This window comes from Oncorhynchus gorbuscha, linkage group LG04 (assembly GCF_021184085.1).
Source record: "Oncorhynchus gorbuscha isolate QuinsamMale2020 ecotype Even-year linkage group LG04, OgorEven_v1.0, whole genome shotgun sequence".
Classification (NCBI taxonomy): Eukaryota; Metazoa; Chordata; class Actinopteri; order Salmoniformes; family Salmonidae; genus Oncorhynchus; species Oncorhynchus gorbuscha.
Genome location: NC_060176.1, coordinates 25159876 through 25177949, shown reverse-complemented (window position 1 = coordinate 25177949; position 18074 = coordinate 25159876). Strand labels below are relative to the sequence as shown.

At 44.3% G+C, this 18074-nt stretch overlaps 1 protein-coding gene across 4 annotated transcripts in view; it reads right to left on the bottom strand.

Moving 5' to 3' along the window:
* LOC124033878 (probable C-mannosyltransferase DPY19L3) overlaps positions 1-18074 on the bottom strand; it is a 37547-nt gene continuing 19473 nt past the window's right edge. For all 4 annotated transcript variants that reach the window (XM_046346261.1, XM_046346259.1, XM_046346260.1 and 1 more), the window contains 9 exons: positions 13167-13240; positions 12663-12821; positions 11643-11771; positions 10904-11015; positions 10558-10614; positions 10189-10271; positions 4877-5009; positions 3674-3832; positions 1-2889 (listed from right to left, as the gene is read on the bottom strand). In XM_046346261.1, coding sequence (XP_046202217.1) covers positions 2677-2889; positions 3674-3832; positions 4877-5009; positions 10189-10271; positions 10558-10614; positions 10904-11015; positions 11643-11771; positions 12663-12821; positions 13167-13240 — 1119 coding nt within the window. In that variant the 3' untranslated portion in view covers positions 1-2676. The remainder of the gene's footprint in view (positions 2890-3673; positions 3833-4876; positions 5010-10188; positions 10272-10557; positions 10615-10903; positions 11016-11642; positions 11772-12662; positions 12822-13166; positions 13241-18074) is intronic.

The window sequence follows — 18074 nt, the reverse complement described above, 5'->3', positions numbered from 1 at the left end:
GTCCTCTAGGATTTTGCGTGTGCTTAGCTCCATCCTATTTATTTTTATCCTGAAAAACTCCCCAGTCTCAAGCATACCCATAACATGATGCAAATAAGGATACTGTACAGTTACTCAGTGATGTTTTGTGTTGAATTTGCCTCAAACATAAGGCTTTGCATTTAGGCCAGAAAGTGTATTCCTTTGACATGTATTTTTGTTGTTGCAGTATTACTATAGTTTTGGATTATTATTATTATTTATTTTTTTAAATAATTGGGGGGGTGTCTCTAGAGCAGCTGTAACATTTAAATGATCTACTAACCCTAGCCCTTACCCTAACCGTAACATAACCCTAACCAAACCGTAACCACAGTTGCTTAACAACAGATAGTATGACCTTGATAGCATATTGACAGTATGACCATCTGTAGAGGATCTGCAGATGGGACTATCCAAATAAAGTGGGACCATATTAAAATACCTATTACATTACAAATGTAGTATTGACAAATGCATTTGAAACATCACGCACAGTAAAACATTTATGACTTAATACAATTATTTTATCAATAGGAGTGGGGGAAAAGGTATTTGTGTGTTAATAACCACACCCAAGTAATAAAATACAGACAGCACTTCTAAAAGTCTATTTCACAAGAAAGCCTGCTGAATTTGCTAGATAACTTTTCTTTCAATTTGATTTCGGCACAAATGAAAATGTGACACTGACTTTCCCATGGATTGATGTTTCAGAATTGTCTCAATGAAAAGTCTGGTGTTTTGACTAGCCACATGCGACATACAAACGCAGTCTCAATGAAAAGTCTGGTGTTTTGACTAGCCACGTGCGACATACAAACGCAGTCTCAATGAAAAGTCTGGTGTTTTGACTAGCCACGTGCGACATACAAACGCAGTCTCAATGAAAAGTCTGGTGTTTTGACTAGCCACGTGCGACATACAAACGCAATCTCAATGAAAAGTCTGGTGTTTTGACTAGCCACGTGCGACATTAACTGCTCGAGTTAGACGGCAGACGGACGAGCAATATCCCCCATCGTAGGTCGGATGGAAGCCTGAGCTGGAATGGGAAAGTAACTGAAGCTGGCTAGCTCTAGAAAACCCTAAGTAGATCTACTGTAGCTTTCTTTGTAGTACACCCCTCTGGTCTTTGTAGTTGAATCGGTGCTTGAAATTCAATACTTGACTGAGGGACCTTACAGATGTTGTATGTAGGGGGGACAGAGGAAGGGGTAGTCATTCAAAATCACGTCAACTACTATTATTTCTTACTGAGTCCATGTAACTTAAGTGATTTGTTAAGCCAAATGTTACTCCTGAACTAATTTAGGCCTGCCTAAACAAAGGGGATGGGGGGTGAATACTTGTGCAACAACTATATTTTAGTTATTTAATTTTTTATTAAAATCGGAATTTAAAAAAGTAAATCAATGACAGAAAATTACAAATCTATTTCAATCCCATGTTGTAATGCACCAACATGTTGTAATGCACCAACATGTTGTAATGAACCAACATGTTGTAATGCACCAACATGTGAAAAAAAATCTAAATACTTGGATTTGTATGTTAGCCATAGACCAGTGACCATGAATATGTCAACCATTCACCTAATTCAACATTGACCAGTGGTCATGGTTTACCCACAATGCAGTCCTTCTACAGAATACTGTATGATTCTGGGGTGTTGAGTTGAGGGAATACACACAGTTAATAAACATTTTCTCATTTAATTTCCATTAAAATACTGTTGCTTTAAATGACCAATGCATCTAAACTGAATTATTAATAAATATGAAAATGAACTATGTCAATGCTCAACATTACATTAGTATGCACTTATTAGGAAAACATAATGGAATGACTTCTCCCTCGTCAAAAAAGGTTGTCAGCCAACTAAATTAAACATCCAATTTCAATGCAACGGAATGAACAAGCAAATCCTCTTCACAGTGGTATGACTGTTATGCATTACAATGAGAATGCCACTTCCCCTTGATGCACCGCAACTGACAACGTATGCAGAACCTTGTGTTTGAGTGAGAGAGTATCGAAAGAGGAGTCCTCATTAACAAGTGGAGACGAGACATGGCACGGTTTTTAAAATTAAAATGAAGGAAAATGGCACAGGGTGCAGCTGTGCAGTCAGGCTGCAGACCCGGCCACCAAAGAGACCAGACTGGCCTTCGCAATAATTACCCACGCTGCTCTAGCTTTCAATCAGCCCCCTCTCAAAGGTCCCTCTCCTCTTTCTTCTCTGCTCTGCCTTTAGTCTGGGTGAAAGCGAGAGGGAGCCGTGAATGTTGTTGTGATGCGCCGTCATCCCTCCTCTCCTGTTTAAACATGAGCTTCCTGACACAAAGCCCTGGTTTGATATGCATGTGCTCATCTGCTCGCCCGCCGCAATCAGACGCTGCTCAAATCAGCGCCGTGTCAGCCGGACGTGATTACCTGCCTCGGGCTGCCGTGGCGCACGGAGGGATGGAAGGAGGGAGGGAGGGCGGCGGGTGGGAGAGTGCAGCCGTGGTTCCAGATGAAGTCGGGTAGACCATAGAGCTGAGAGCAGTCATCAGGTTATCGACTTGGCAGGGAGCAGGAGGCTGAGTCGGAGACTGGGCGGCGGGCTGGATATGGGTGGGTGAGGCGTTGTTTATGGGGTAACCCAGGGTCTTATTACTGGGTTTTATCCTCCATGGCCACCGGCTCTCTGTCTGCCTTGGCTCTCTTCTTGCCCTTCTTCAGCTTGTAGACGTGGAAGGTCTTGTTTTGGAACACGCGGGAGAAGAGGGCTGTGTAGGCAGGGCCGCCTGTCTTGACGGACTCACAGAAGCGAGGATGGGAGGCGTGGACCAAGTCTGGGTCGTTGTCCCCGGGGCCATCCATGATCTAATACAAAAAACACAGACTCATTCAACTGTTCAGACATAATGTATTGTCAAAAGTAGATAGTACCCTTGAGTTAGATTTGTACATGAAGGTAAGATGGGGATAACAAACCACAAGGATCCAGGGTATTCAATAATTGACAAAAAAACAAACATTTTAAATCGGTTTTTGTTATTCTCTCAATAAAGATTTGTAAGAGTTGAGCCAATCTCTACGTGATGTTGACGTGGGGATCACATGCAGTGAAACATTACTAACCCCACATGCACCACTCGGGAAGGATGAGACTATGCAAGGCAAGCATGCCTCCAGAAATCCAAACAACCAAAAAAGTGACTCATTTATTCCTGGCATCAAAAGCGGGAGGAGAGAAAATACATCTTTCAACCAGCGGTGAGACGCAGATCAGAGGAGGATGAATCTCCAGACCCCAACGCTGCCTGTAATTGAGCCCTTTCAAAGCAATCATACTTTGAAGTGTCTATGAGTGACAGAGGCTGACAGACAACATGTGATTTATAGGGAGCACATGCAAAACACACACACCCAAACAACCCTCCCCATCCCAATCTCACAAACACCCAAATAATCTATCCGTCATTCCCTATCTCTCATACTGAAGCAGTCCAATCAATATTCCTCCTATCGACTCTCTCCAAAAAATATATATTTTAACCAAATAATCTGCCTCCTGTTTAAACAAACATGTACACATCAAAACACTGAACGAGCGGGCATCGCAGAACCCCAACTCCTGCCGTTACAGAACAGAAACGACACCTACGTGTCCGTTGGCCAGGTCCAGCAGGTCTCGGAGCCTGCAGCCCCGGCCATGCCTCCTCTCGTAGCAGACGCTGTCCTCCATCACCACGAAATCAGCCCCCGCCGCGCGCAGGATCCTGTGGACCTCCTCCGGGGATTGCCGGGCGTAGATCTGATACACCTGAAACGACCAGGAGGAGAGAAAACACACACACACGTAAACATGGAGGACAACACAACACAGGGCTCAGACACACAAACACACAGACAGGCATGACTTATTGATAGAGGGCTAAGAGAGACTTTGCGATGAGTGTTAACAGCGGGCCGTGCTGATGCTGGGGGCTGACGCCTCTGTGGCGCTGACTGGCAGACAGACACGCAGCAGGGTGGTGTGGAGGAAACATTCTGCTCACGTCCCCCAGGCAGAGCCAGAGCCCCCAACCTGAGGAGCCCCCCTCCCTCTCCCTCCCACAGCTGCAGAGCTTCATTAGTCAGAACTCTGCCTGAAAGAGCTCCGTGAGCCCCACACCGCCGCACGGCACAGCACCACACGCTGTAGAGCGCCACTCGGAGAGTGGCAGAACGCTCTGTACCCAACCATCCAGCAGCCCTGCACCGTCTCCTCTCTGCCTGTCTGGCCGCCTCCCCCTCACCTAGCTCCACGTGCTGCGCTGTCTAACGAGCTTTAAAGACGGTTCACACCACCACGATTAATCTCTGCATCTGACAAACGCTACTTGCCATCCCTGGGTGAGATGAAAACACGGCGTCGTCTGGCTGATAAAGTCACGCGCTTCTGTAAAACTGAGGGGAAAGCCAGACAGGAAATATACAAAGTGACTGACAGCACACTCTCATGTTGAAGCTTATGTGACTCCATTCCCCCGGCCGCGGTTGACGTCCCCTCCATGCTAATTTCACAGCACGGGTACACAGAAGTGGTGTCCTCTCCTTGATAGGATCACCACCCAGGTGAGGTCATGCCTTCTGAATGCCATTCCATTTCTGGAGATGACTGGAACACGGCCCTTTCTTTTCCAAGTGGACAGTTTAATTCCCTGGTTGGCCTGAATTTAAAAAATGGAATTGACCGCCAACCCTGGTCAACACATATTTTACAGGTGTCCTCCATATTTCTCCCTCTCAGGCCAGGCCTTGTGTTAAAATGTAAAATAAACTAATTAAGTATAGAAGTAGGATAAGGATAAAGGATTGGTTTTACCTGTCTGGTCCTCTCTCTCAGGGCTCGGTCTTCATAGTGTGGGTGGTTAGTCAGGACTCTCCCTGTGCACAGTTTGATCCCAGCCAGCAGCTGCATGCTCCCAGCAAACACTGCCTTCTTGGGGGTATTTGAGCTGGAATACAAGGTCGAAGAAGTGTTTTTCTTGGGAGACTGGCGTTGATACTGCTGTATGCCACACAGAGGTAGAAGACGTGAACACGCTGTAGAACACGGTGTATTTGTGTATTTAACAAGGCAGTGTTATTTTTGTTGGCTTCCTCGTGACTCAGCAGCAGGTGAGTTACCACACGGACATCTGTACTTGCACACTGCAGGTGTCCTTTACTCGACGCCATCAAGTTCTTTTGACGATAATATGTCTGCGAAGGTTAAGACTTTCACTTTTCATTTTATTTAAAGAACAAATACTGGAACAACTTCAAGGAGAGACTGAAAGGCTAGCGAAAGGGGCAGCCTACTAAAGGCTGCTGGGAACATCAAATAGTTATCAGGAAAAAATAAACCATGATTAACTTTCTTTCGCCAAAGAATCTTTCTCAAGGTGTTCTAGAGGAGGTGGTGGGTGAGGACTCACAGGAAGGACAAAGCCCGGTGTGGAATTTGTTATATGAGTACAGCCTAGAGAGGCTGACTCTTAAGTAGAGCCTTGTTACTGCCGCAGCCCAACCTTGGGCCTGCTCGGTCTCATAACACTGATCTCCGCTCATCGACGCAGTGACTCATCCTACACCGGTACATGCCTGAGACTCCCTCTGACCAGCTACACAACTCAGGGGGCGTTTAAAAAATAATAATAATCACAAGCCTCAACCGGGCAAGTCTGATAGCACGGATACACTCGTGTGGGGAGCGAGTGCGTTTCCACTCATAGCAACCATTTCTAGTAATAAATATGTTGGTGGTAATTGTTGGTAATAACTGAGATATCAGGTCATTTCAGGCAGAAATAAGCAGCACAGTGTGCGCATAGTTGGTTGAGAACCACCTGTGGAGCTGTTGTTCGGGTATTTCACAAATCAATTAGGCAGTCGAGAACAGCACAAAAGAGCATAAGAAAAGGGTAGTTTGCTCAAACACACACACACACACACGTAGAATTAAATGATTTCAGTTTAATTTACTATTCCCTGGTGGAGGAGTCATTGTGTTATCTATATTAGAAAAATAAATCAAATCGCTCACTAACTCTGTAAGAGATCACAGCAGAGCCTCTTTCACAGCAGCTATTAGCTCCTCTATTCCTCCCCCAAACCTCATGTTGATTTGCCATTAAAATCCACATCACAGAAAAGGGGGGACAGGTTGAGACCGCTGGCTCCCTCTGGGCTCTGGGGGGAGAGATAGGACGCCCCCATTAGGAACATTAGCAGCTTGTGAGGCTAATCGCCAACCACCCTGGGCTGTGTGTGATGGGGCTGACCTGTGACCTGCTCTTCCGGGTCACTTCCTTCCTCTCTGTGGGAGTTTGTGTTTAATTACTGCATATTCAAGTGGGACTCCTCAGACCTCAGCTGATTTCTATTTCATTTCAGATTTATATTCTGCTATCTAAACGCCCGCCGCCCCGGTGACATTATAAAAATGTATTAATGCTGTTAATAGCTGGAGAAGACGGACACGGATGGTGATTAAGCGTGAAATTGGTATGCATGAATGTGCCTGTGTGTTAGTTATGCTACATGCAGAGGTGGGACTATGTCATGCAGTAAATTAACACCATTGTACACCTGTTGATGCAGACTTTAAAGTGGTAGCGCTGCCAGCAGAGAGAGAAAGAGAGCAGATGGGTGGAAAGTTTCAGTGCCTACGAATCAGAGAGTAAAGGAGGAGGACAGCCTACTAAAATGTCTACATGGCATGAGTTCAATAGAGGCAGGTATGGGAGGGAGGGGGATGCTAACAGCTCTGAGATGCTAACGGCTGAGATTTGTAGGGAGCTCAGGTACGGCAGAGACGGAGATCGAAACAGAGATGGGCCTGTCACGTCCATCCTAAGATCCTACAGCTCCGCTCATCCTATCTGACTGGCCGATCTGCTCTGCTCCCAGCTAGAAGAGACGGACCGCCACAGATAATCGGCTGTTACACCAACAAGCCACTATAGTGGCCAATTCAACCGCCACAGAGTCCAGAGACTGAGCGGAGGGTGATGATGATTGAGTGACTGACTGAACGGTTGAGAGAGGGAGGGTTGGCAAAAATGTTATTATAATGCAATTTCACAGTGGGCGAAGTCACCAGCTTCCCATTGATATTATCCTGAGGGGGGGAATAACTGTGGTTCACACGAGGACAGACAAGAGTTTTACTTACTGCTACTGAGGTCCTCTGGAGACTATGTATAACAAGGGGAAAACTTCAAATTTCGACAAATTATAAGGCAGAGAAAAAAAATCAAGCTGACAGAACGACAATTAGCAAGGAGTGAAAGTGGAGGATATGAGCGTATCAAAAACATGAAGAAATACACAGTATTACAGCGCGAAAACGTCCTCATTGTTCCAGTCGTGAACAGCCGCTCTTACAGCGACAGACGTTTCCCTGGGAAAACAAAAGCTTCATTTGTCTTCATTATTCAAAAACAAGGCAACATTCTGAAATAACTCAGCTTTCCAGAATCAAAGGGGATGGCGTGACAACATTAACCACCGAACAAAAGAGGGGAAATTAATTGCATAGCAGCCAACGCTTAAATGATAAGGGTGTCTGTGATGACGGTGCCTCACAATGCTGTCAAAAGACAGGAATGACAAGACACCAGCCCAACTTAAAAGGGCACCATCACGAGTGGAGCCGGCACAGTCAAGAGAGAAATTATCAAGCATTTTCGTACACAATGGCGAGCTACCACTGACTTCTGAATGTGCAGTTAGCAGGAGGAAGCTGGAGGGGACTCACAGACTTACCGACTCCGCTTTAACTGAAAAAGAAACAAACAAGTCTTCTTCTTCTCTCCTTAACATCTCTGTTGCACTGTTTAAATCTCCCGAATTCTTCAGATTTACTTACTATGTAACTATTTTAAAAAGTGCCCATGGATAGAAGGTATGTTCGAGTACGTTCCCCGGCAAGATTACCGTAACAAATCAATGAGTACTTCATGTAAACACTGTGAATGAGACAGAAATATATGTTCCTATGTTTTTTTTTGCTCACATTCCCTCTGAATTTGTGATAATGTACAAACAAGAGCAGCTTTGCTCTGCCCGAGTCTCATGAAACACGATCCCCGCTTAACTCTTTCATCTTAAATGTAATTAGCGCATGGCAAGAGGCTTAATGCGCCAGCACCAGTGAAGGTAACGCTACACGCTAATCCGCCGAGCAAATTGGATTTTCTCTGGAGGAAGAGAACCTGTGTCATTTCACAGAGTGCGTCTTTTTAAGGTCGGTCCTCCCCAGTCAGTCTCTCTCAGAGCCAAGGAGCCACGCCAAATTCACATCCATCTCCGATCACATCAGGACTGATTGGCTTGATAAAAACCCTTTCCACAGGGGCCTGGGCCACGGGCTGAACCACTGCCAACAGCTGGGTCCTCGCCAGACCTCCATGTCTTATTCATGCGCCACAAGCTCACCAAATCTACATTTCACATAAACACATGCAGTCACAGGCAACGACGGTGGAATTTGATCTGTGGAACAAAGCTAACCTGATTTGCGTTTGTTTGACATCCACGCACGTGTGCATCTACAGTTGAAGTCGGAGGTTTACATACACCTCAGCCAAATACATTTAAACTCAGTTTTTCACAATTCCTGACATTTAATCCTCGTAACAATTCCCTGTCTTAGGTCTGATAGGATCACCACTTTACTTTAAGAATGTGAAATGTCAGAATAATAGTAGAGAGAATGATTTATTTCAGCTTTTATTTCTTTCATCACATTCCCAGTGGGTCAGAAGTTTACATACACTCAATTAGTTTTTGGTAGCATCGCCTTTAAATTGTTTAACTTCATTCAAACGTTTCGGGTAGCCTTCCATAAGCTTCACACAATAAGTTGGGTGAATTTTGGCCCATTCCTCCTGATAGAGCTGGTGTGAGTGAGTCAGGTTTGTAGGTCTTCTAGCTCGCACACGCTTTTTCAGTTCTGTCACAAATTGTTTATAGGATTGAGGTCAGGGCTTTGTGATGGCCACTCCAATAACTGGACTTTGTTGTCCTTAAGCCATTTTGCCACAACTTTGGAAGTATGCTTGGGGTCAATGTCCATTTGGAAGACCCATTTGCAACCAAGCTTTAACTTCCTGACTGATGTCTTGAGATGTTGCTTCAATATATCCACATAGTTTCCTCCCTCATGATGCCATCTATTTTGTGAAGTGCACCTGTCCCTCCTGCAGCAAAGCACCCCCACAACATGATGCTGCCATCCCCGTGCTTTATGGTTGGGATGGTGACCTTCGGCTTGCAAGGCTCCCACCTTTTCCTCCAAACATAACGATGGTCATTATGGCCAAAAAGTTATATTTTCGTTTCATCAGACCAGAGGACATTTCTCCAAAAAGTACAATCTTTGTCCCCATGTGCAGTTGCAAACCGTAATCTGGCTTTTATGGTGGTTTCTTCCTTGCTGAGAGGCCTTTCAGGTTATGTCGATATGGGATTCGTTTTACTATGGATAGAAGGTATACTTTTGTACCCGTTTCCTCCAGCATCTTCACAAGGTCCTTTGCTGTTGTTCTGGGATTGATTTACACTTTTCGCAACAAAGTACGTTCATCTCTAGGAGACAGAACGCGTCTCCACACTGAGCGGCTGCATGGTCCAATGGTGTTTATACTTGCATACTAATGTTTGTACAGATGAGCGTGGTACCTTCAGGCGTTTGGAAATTGCTCCCAAGGATGAACCAGACTTGTGGAGGTCTACAATTCTTTTTTTCTGAGGTCTTGCCTGATTTCTTTTGATTTTACCATGAAGGTAAGCCTTGAAATACATCCACAGGTAAACCTCCAACTGACTCAATTAATGTCAATTAGCCTATCAGAAGCCTCTAAAGCCATGACATAATTTTCTGGAATTTTCCAAGCTGTTTAAAGGCACAGTCAACTTAGTGCATGTAAACCCACTGGAATTGTGATACAGTGAATTATAAGTGAAATACTCTGTCTGTAAACAATTGTTGGAAAAATGACTTGTGTCATGCACAAAGTAGATGTCTTAACCGACTTGCCAAAACTATAGTTTGTTAAAAAGAAATTTGTGGAGTGGTTGAAAAACAAGTTTTTATGACTCCAATCCTAAATGTATGTAAACTTCCGACTTCAACTGCATGATTTTTACCTAATCCAGGTCATCAGCTCAACGGTGTCAGGGTCGTAGAATTCTCTCAGTTCTGATACTTCCGTCATCAGTTTGGGCAAGAACTACAGAGAAACACCGCGAAGGAAAAAGACCTTTAAATAACCAAACTCCACAGAAACACATCAGCTCACAATAATAACTTTCATATAACTCACACATCCCATTCACACATCCCAATGACTGCCAATTCATCTGTACTGTTGATAGAGTGAGGAGAGGAGGAGAGAGCCACCAGCCGGTAGCCGCTTCCATTTTTAACTCCATATCAGTTCACATTTACTGCAATCTCTGTGGGTGAGAAAATATTGTACTGCAAATTGTGATGAAATAGCAAGGCAAATGTCTCACCTTGTAACATAAAAATCCCAGAATGGCAAGTGGAACCGTGTACCTGATCAGCCTCAGCTGCAAAATGAGAGAGAAAATAAATAACCAGGGTGAACATTACAATCTGCTGTGACATTTTGTTTCTCTATACAGACATCTTGGTGTAAATCGGTTGTTACCATATTGCCACCTACTGGATAAGGTTGTAACTGTTCAGCACAGTACAAGCAAGCTACCATTTCAATGTGTTCCTATTGCCTCAGTGTAGGGCTGGGCCATCTCATGGTGGAATGCAGAACCTGCAAACAGGTACTGTGCTCACTCGTCTGTTAAAAGAAACCTTAGGGATCTGAGCTGTTGCCTTTACCTTTGTTTTAGTGTTACAGTGGATCGTGTTTAGGCAGAGGGACCACAGCTCCTTGCCACACACGCCATAGGCAGCAAAGGCACACATATGGCCAGTCCACAGATATTTCATTCTGAAGAGAGGAGAGCAACAGTGTATTTAAAAGATTAGAACAACCTTATGTCAACTTTTTTGTTCTTCTTACCTTTGCAAAACATACTTGGCGCTATGAGGAAAATTATCAGCGGCGTTCTCCGTATATTATGAGGCAGCAAAATAAACATCACAAATTGGAAATGGCGTGTTGATCAAAACGTTTGGCAAGATAAGGAGAGAGAGGGTTTGGAGAGAGAGAGAGAAATGGAGGGGGGGATCAAATGAACAGGGGCAGGCCCACTCAGATGACGGACAGATGGGTAGATTAAACAGAAAGAATAAGAGAGAGAGAGAGAGAGAGAGAGAGAGAGAGAGAGAGAGAGAGAGAGAGAGAGAGAGAGAGAGAGAGAGAGAGAGAGAAATGGAGGGGGGTCAAATGAACAGGGGCAGGCCCACTCAAGATGAAGGACAGATGGGTAGATTAAACAGAAAGAATAAGAAGGAGAGAGAGAGAGAGAGAGAGAGAGAGAGAGAGAGAGAGAGAGAGAGAGAGAGAGAGAGAGAGAGAGAGAGAGAGATAAAGAAAGAAAGTAGATGTTGGTCATTCAGCAAAATTCCAGACATGTCCGGAGAGATATCCTCTTGAACAAGCAGCGGAGCTCACCTCATGGTGCTGAGCGCCAGGAGGCCGAAGAAGACGGTGTGTAACAGATTGTAGGCGACATCTGCCCGCATACAGATCGGCCGCTCCTCGAACCGGCCTTTCGGCGGCCGCCCGACCACTGAAGAATCACTGAGAATAGGTAAAACATAAGATGCATAATACATAAAAAAGGCGAGAGAGACATTAAGCAGATTATTCCGTTTTGTCTTTCGCTCTCCTCCGAAAGGTTAACTGGTGTATTTGAAATGAGCCTGTAATGATTAGCTTGTGGGAGGGTTGAGTGCCTGGGTGTCCAGACTGGGTTCTGATAACTGGAATGAGAACAGGACAAAACAAAAAGGATAGGAGCAGGATTCTCTCGCTCACATCAAACAGAGAAAGAACAACACAGTGAGACGTGACATGCTCAGATATTTACAGGGACTTAGGGAGAGGACTCAAGAGGATTGTTGTGATGCTGCCTGCCAACCACTACTATCAATATGTTGTAGTAGGTCTCCACACAGCTAGAGGATAACGAAACTGACAGCAGCGGCATTCGAGCGGCTAAATCAAAGTTATATGTGCAAAGACTCCTACGGTGTCTCCTCCTCATCTACCTCCCCGTCAGTTGGGAAAATGTCCAATTAAAGCATATACAAATACAAAAAGGAGAGCCTCTTTACTAAATTATTAAGAAGGAGAAATAATGAATGACTAATTCAAAATCATTATTATGTGATAGATGTGTGGGGTTACCAACAAGCAACTTCTTGAACTCTACTCTTTCTCAGTTGTTTTTTTGCCAGATAAGACAGGCCTCAGCATGACAGATGGTGAAGGAATTTAAGGAAACAGAATGAAGAAAATGAATGACAACGCAACAAAATGTGGATAAGTATTGCAATAGCCACATGGAATTAAGGCTGAGAGCGCTTGGAAGCCAGGGACCCGTTCTGTCCGGGTCATGACTCAACCCATTTGTGGGCTGTGTCCGAACGTCATTCTCAGTCCACAGCCACAGAAGAAAATCCACCTTACCAGAGGTTGGCCAGTGTTACCAGTGCCAGCATCACCAGGAGCACAATCAGGGTGACGAGGTAAGGGTATGCCAGCAGAGTGCCAGCCAAGCGGTCAAACGTGTCCAAGGGAAGCAGCCCAAAGGCTTCCTCACACAGGTACAGACTGGCATCGAAATCTCTGAGAGAGAGACAGAAAGACACAGAGAGAGAGAGAGAGAGACAGGGAAAGAGAGAGAGAGACACACAGAGACAAAGGGAGAGAGAGAGACACACACAAAGAGAGAGAGAGAGAGAGACATGTTGGCAAGCTATTATTACACTGTGCCTTTGAGAATTGACATAGCAGTTGTTTCCCTCAGTTTGCTGGATACTTAATCTGAAATACCACAGCACATTTCCTCTGCGTGTATAAATAATATTTAATATGCGATCAATGAAAGGGGTTTTATCTCAGGATTCTACACTGGGTAAGTGTCAATTAGTGAATCACTTAAACCTGATGAAAGAAGTCAGTGCATTCTACCTGGTAGGCCCCAAGCCAAATTTGGACTTGATGAATTTAAAGATGTGTTCGTCAGATCGGAGCTGCAACGCTTGCTGCACAAACATGAAGACACACAAGGAAAATAGATAAAAGGTCAGGTTATGCATGTCTGAGTCAACATGAAACAGCCAGACATTATTTTTTTTTTTTTAAACATTCCTTAGATGCAAGTTAACGTAATGTACATGACAGACACATAGTTATTCCCATGTAGGTTTCAGTTACATGCTGCATTTTGAAACAGCTGGAAATGCAGTACCCGTCAAAAGTTTGAACACACCTTCTCATTCAAGGGTTTTTCTTTGTTTTTTTTACTATTTTCTACATTGTAGAATAACAGTGACGACATCAAAACCACGAAAAAGAAACACCAGGGATGCACGATATACCAGTGAAGATATATCGGAATCGGACGATATTAGCTAAAAATGCCAACGTCGGCCCAATGTCTATTCCAACGCCGATGTCAAAGCTGACGTGCATACCTATTTAACGTAGGTACATGACGTGCATACCTATATAACGTAGGTACATGACGTGCATACCTATATAACGTAGGTACATGACGTGCATACCTATATAACGTAGGTACATGACGTGCATACCTATATAACGTAGGTACATGACGTGCATACCTATATAACGTAGGTACATGACGTGCATACCTATATAACGTAGGTACATGACGTTCATACCTATATAACGTAGGTACATGACGTGCTATATAACGTAGGTACATGACGTGCATACCTATATAACGTAGGTACATGACGTGCATACCTATATAACGTAGGTACATGACGTTCATACCTATATAACGTAGGTACATGACGTGCATACCTATATAATGTAGGTACATGACGTGCATACCTCTATAACGTAGGTACATGACGTGCATACCTATATAAACGTAGGTACATGACGTGCATACCTATATAACGTAGGTACATGACGTGCATACCTATATAACGTAGGTACATGACGTGCATACCTATATAACGTAGGTACATGACGTGCATACCTATATAACGTAGGTACATGACGTGCATACCTATATAACGTAGGTACATGACGTTCATACCTATATAACGTAGGTACATGACGTTCATACCTATATAACGTAGGTACATGACGTTCATACCTATATAACGTAGGTACATGACGTTCATACCTATATAACGTAGGTACATGACGTTCATACCTATATAACGTAGGTACATGACGTGCATACCTATATAACGTAGGTACATGACGTTCATACCTATATAACGTAGGTACATGACGTAATGACGCCACGTAAAATTTTGCGCTACACTTGCAACACAGCATTCCTAACAACAAGTCCAGCAGTCATTTGAAAGAGTAAGAACATTTCAGAGAGACAACTCAAAGGCGAAATCCATTAACGCCAAGATAACGGAATTCATTGCCCTTGACAATCAACCGTTCTCTGTCGTGGGTGATGTTGGCTTTCACACTAACGTTAACAAAGTGCGCTATTTTTTTAGATGTTGCCCTACCGAAGTTACACAGTAATAGCGTCACTGCTATTAGCTTCACGACTGACATTTGGACCAGCGATATCAACCACATGAGCACACGAAGTCTGATAGCACAGTGGGTTGTCGAGGATTTCGTACTGAGGAGAGTCGAATTGCATGCTCATGAATGTGTTTTTTGTCATACCGCTGCTGCCATTTCAATGGCATTTGAGAACATGTGTGAAACATGAACACACCAGCTCGGTCCATTCGAACAACTGACTGGAGAAATAAGCTCCTCAACTGCGCCTGCAGCAGACGTGATGCCCTCTGTCATGGCATTGAAACGCCTGCTCAACAAAACGGCTGACACAGGCTGTGAGTAAGCGATTTGGTGGTATTCTCTCTTTACTGTGTCACCACCCTGCTTTATGCTATGTTACTTCGATGCAGACAAGAAACAGGGTTTTACGTGAAATGTTACATACACAGTTGAACAAGATGGAAACGGACACAGTGACAGTGCGCACTGAGGGAGAGAGGCCACGGACAGACAGAGCTGAAACTTCACTGCTTGACATGTATGATGAAATCCTGGTTGAGAATGAAATGACTAAACAAATGAACAACAAAAAAGCACAAAAAGTAAGTGAAAGAAATACTGTAGTTTTCATGGTAATTTCGTGGTATCCAATTGGTATTAGTTACAGTCTTGTCTCATCGCTGCAACTCCCATTCGGACTCGGAAGAGTACGAAGGTCGAGGGCCATGCGTCCTCCGAAACACAACCAAACCAAGCCGCCCTGCTTCTTGACACAATGCCCATCCAACCCGGAAGCCAGCCACACCAATGTGTCGAAGGAAACACCATACACTTGGCGACCTGGTCAGCGTGCACTGCGCCTTGCCCGCCACAGGAGTCGCTAGGGCGCGATGAGACAAGGATATCCCTGGGCCTCCCGGTCGTGGCCAAATACTGTAGGTTTTGATTATGTTTTACTGGTAATGGGGACATACGTAAATGCCAACAAAAACAACTTTTTGGTCAGTGTGGTGTGTGTGTAACCTTTATTTAACTAGGCTAGTCCTCTTGCGACGAGCAATCCCGGATACGGGATCGTAATCATAGCCTCAAACAAATTAGCATAATTAGCATAACTTTTCCTATTCATGAAAATCGCAAATGAAATGAATTAAATATATTCAAACACAAGCTTAGCCTTTTGTTAACAACACTGTCATCTCAGTTTTTCAAAATATATGTGTTACAACCAACGCTAGACAAGCATTTGTGTAAGTTTATCATGGCACAATGCTGTGCTAGGCTCTGCTGGCAGCAGGGAACATTTTCACGAAAATAAGAAAAGCAACCAAATTAAATAATTTACATTTGAAGAACTTCAGATGCTTTCAGATGCTCAGGAGACTCCCAGTTACAGTGCCTTGCGAAAGTATTCGGCCCCCTTGAACTTTGCGACCTTTTGCCACATTTCAGGCTTCAAACATAAAGATATAAAACTGTATATTTTTGTGAAGAATCAACAACAAGTGGGACACAATCATGAAGTGGAACGACATTTATTGGATATTTCAAACTTTTTTAACAAATCAAAAACTGAAAAATTGGGCGTGCAAAATTATTCAGCCCCTTTACTTTCAGTGCAGCAAACTCTCTCCAGAAGTTCAGTGAGGATCTCTGAATGATCCAATGTTGACCTAAATGACTAATGATGATAAATACAATCCACCTGTGTGTAATCAAGTTTCCGTATAAATGCACCTGCACTGTGATAGTCTCAGAGGTCCGTTAAAAGCGCAGAGAGCATCATGAAGAACAAGGAACACACCAGGCAGGTCCGAGATACTGTTGTGAAGAAGTTTAAAGCCGGATTTGGATACAAAAAGATTTCCCAAGCTTTAAACATCCCAAGGAGCACTGTGCAAGCGATAATATTGAAATGGAAGGAGTATCAGACCACTGCAAATCTACCAAGAACTGGCCGTCCTTCTAAACTTTCAGCTCATACAAGGAGAAGAGTGATCAGAGATGCAGCCAAGAGGCCCATGATCACTCTGGATGAACTGCAGAGATCTACAGCTGAGGTGGGAGACTCAGTCGTATATTGCACAAATCTGGCCTTTATGGAAAGAGTGGCAAGAAGAAAGCCATTTCTTAAAGATATCCATAAAAAAGTGTAGTTTAAAGTTTGCCACAAGCCACCTGGGAGACACACCAAACATGTGGAAGAAGGTGCTCTGGTCAGATTAAACCAAAATTGAACTTTTTGGCAACAATGCAAAACGTTATGTTTGACGTAAAAGCAACACCCTGAACACACCATCCCCACTGTCAAACATGGTGGTGGGCCTGCTTTTCTTCAGCAGGGACAGGGAAGATGGTTAAAATTGATGGGAAGATGGATGGAGCCAAATACAGGACCATTCTGGAAGAAAACCTGATGGAGTCTGCAAAAGACCTGAGACTGGGACGGAGATTTGTCTTCCAACAAGACAATGATCCAAAACATAAAGCAAAATCTACAATGGAATGGTTCAAAAATAAACATATCCAGGTGTTAGAATGGCCAAGTCAAAGTCCAGACCTGAATCCAATCGAGAATCTGTGGAAAGAACTGAAAACTGCTGTTCACAAATGCTCTCCATCCAACCTCACTGAGCTCGAGCTGTTTTGCAAGGAGGAATGGGAAAAAATGTCAGTCTCTCGATGTGCAAAACTGATAGAGACATACCCCAAGCGACTTACAGCTGTAATCGCAACAAAAGGTGGCGCTACAAACTAACATCTGTTTTGTGCTTAGTGGGACAATCATTTATTTTTCAACAGGACAATGACCCAACACACCTCCAGGCTTTGTAACGGCTATTTTACCAAGAAGGAGAGTGATGGGAGTGCTGCATCAGATGAACTGGCCTCCACAATCACCTGACCTCAACCCAAATGAGATTTGGGATTGGGATGAGTTGGACCGTAGAGTGAAGGAAAAGCAGCCTATGTGGGAAGTCCTTCAAGACTGTTTAAAACTAATTCCAGGTGAAGCTGGTTGACAGAATGTTAAGAGTGCGTAAAGCTGGCCCTCCCGGGTGGCGCAGTGGTTGAGGGTGCTGTACTGCAGTGCCAGCTGTGCCATCAGAGACTCTGGGTTCGCGCCCAGACTCTGTTGTAAACGGCCGCGACCGGGAGGTCCGTGGGGCGACGCACAATTGGCCTAACGTCGTCCGGGTTAGGGAGGGCTTGGCCGGTAGGGATGTCCTTGTCTCATCGCGCACTAGTGACTCCTGTGGTGGACCGGGTGTAGTGAGCGCTAACCAAGGTTGCCAGGTGCACGGTGTTTCCTCCGACACATTTGCTGCGGCTGGCTTCGGGGTTGGATGCGTGCTGTGTTAA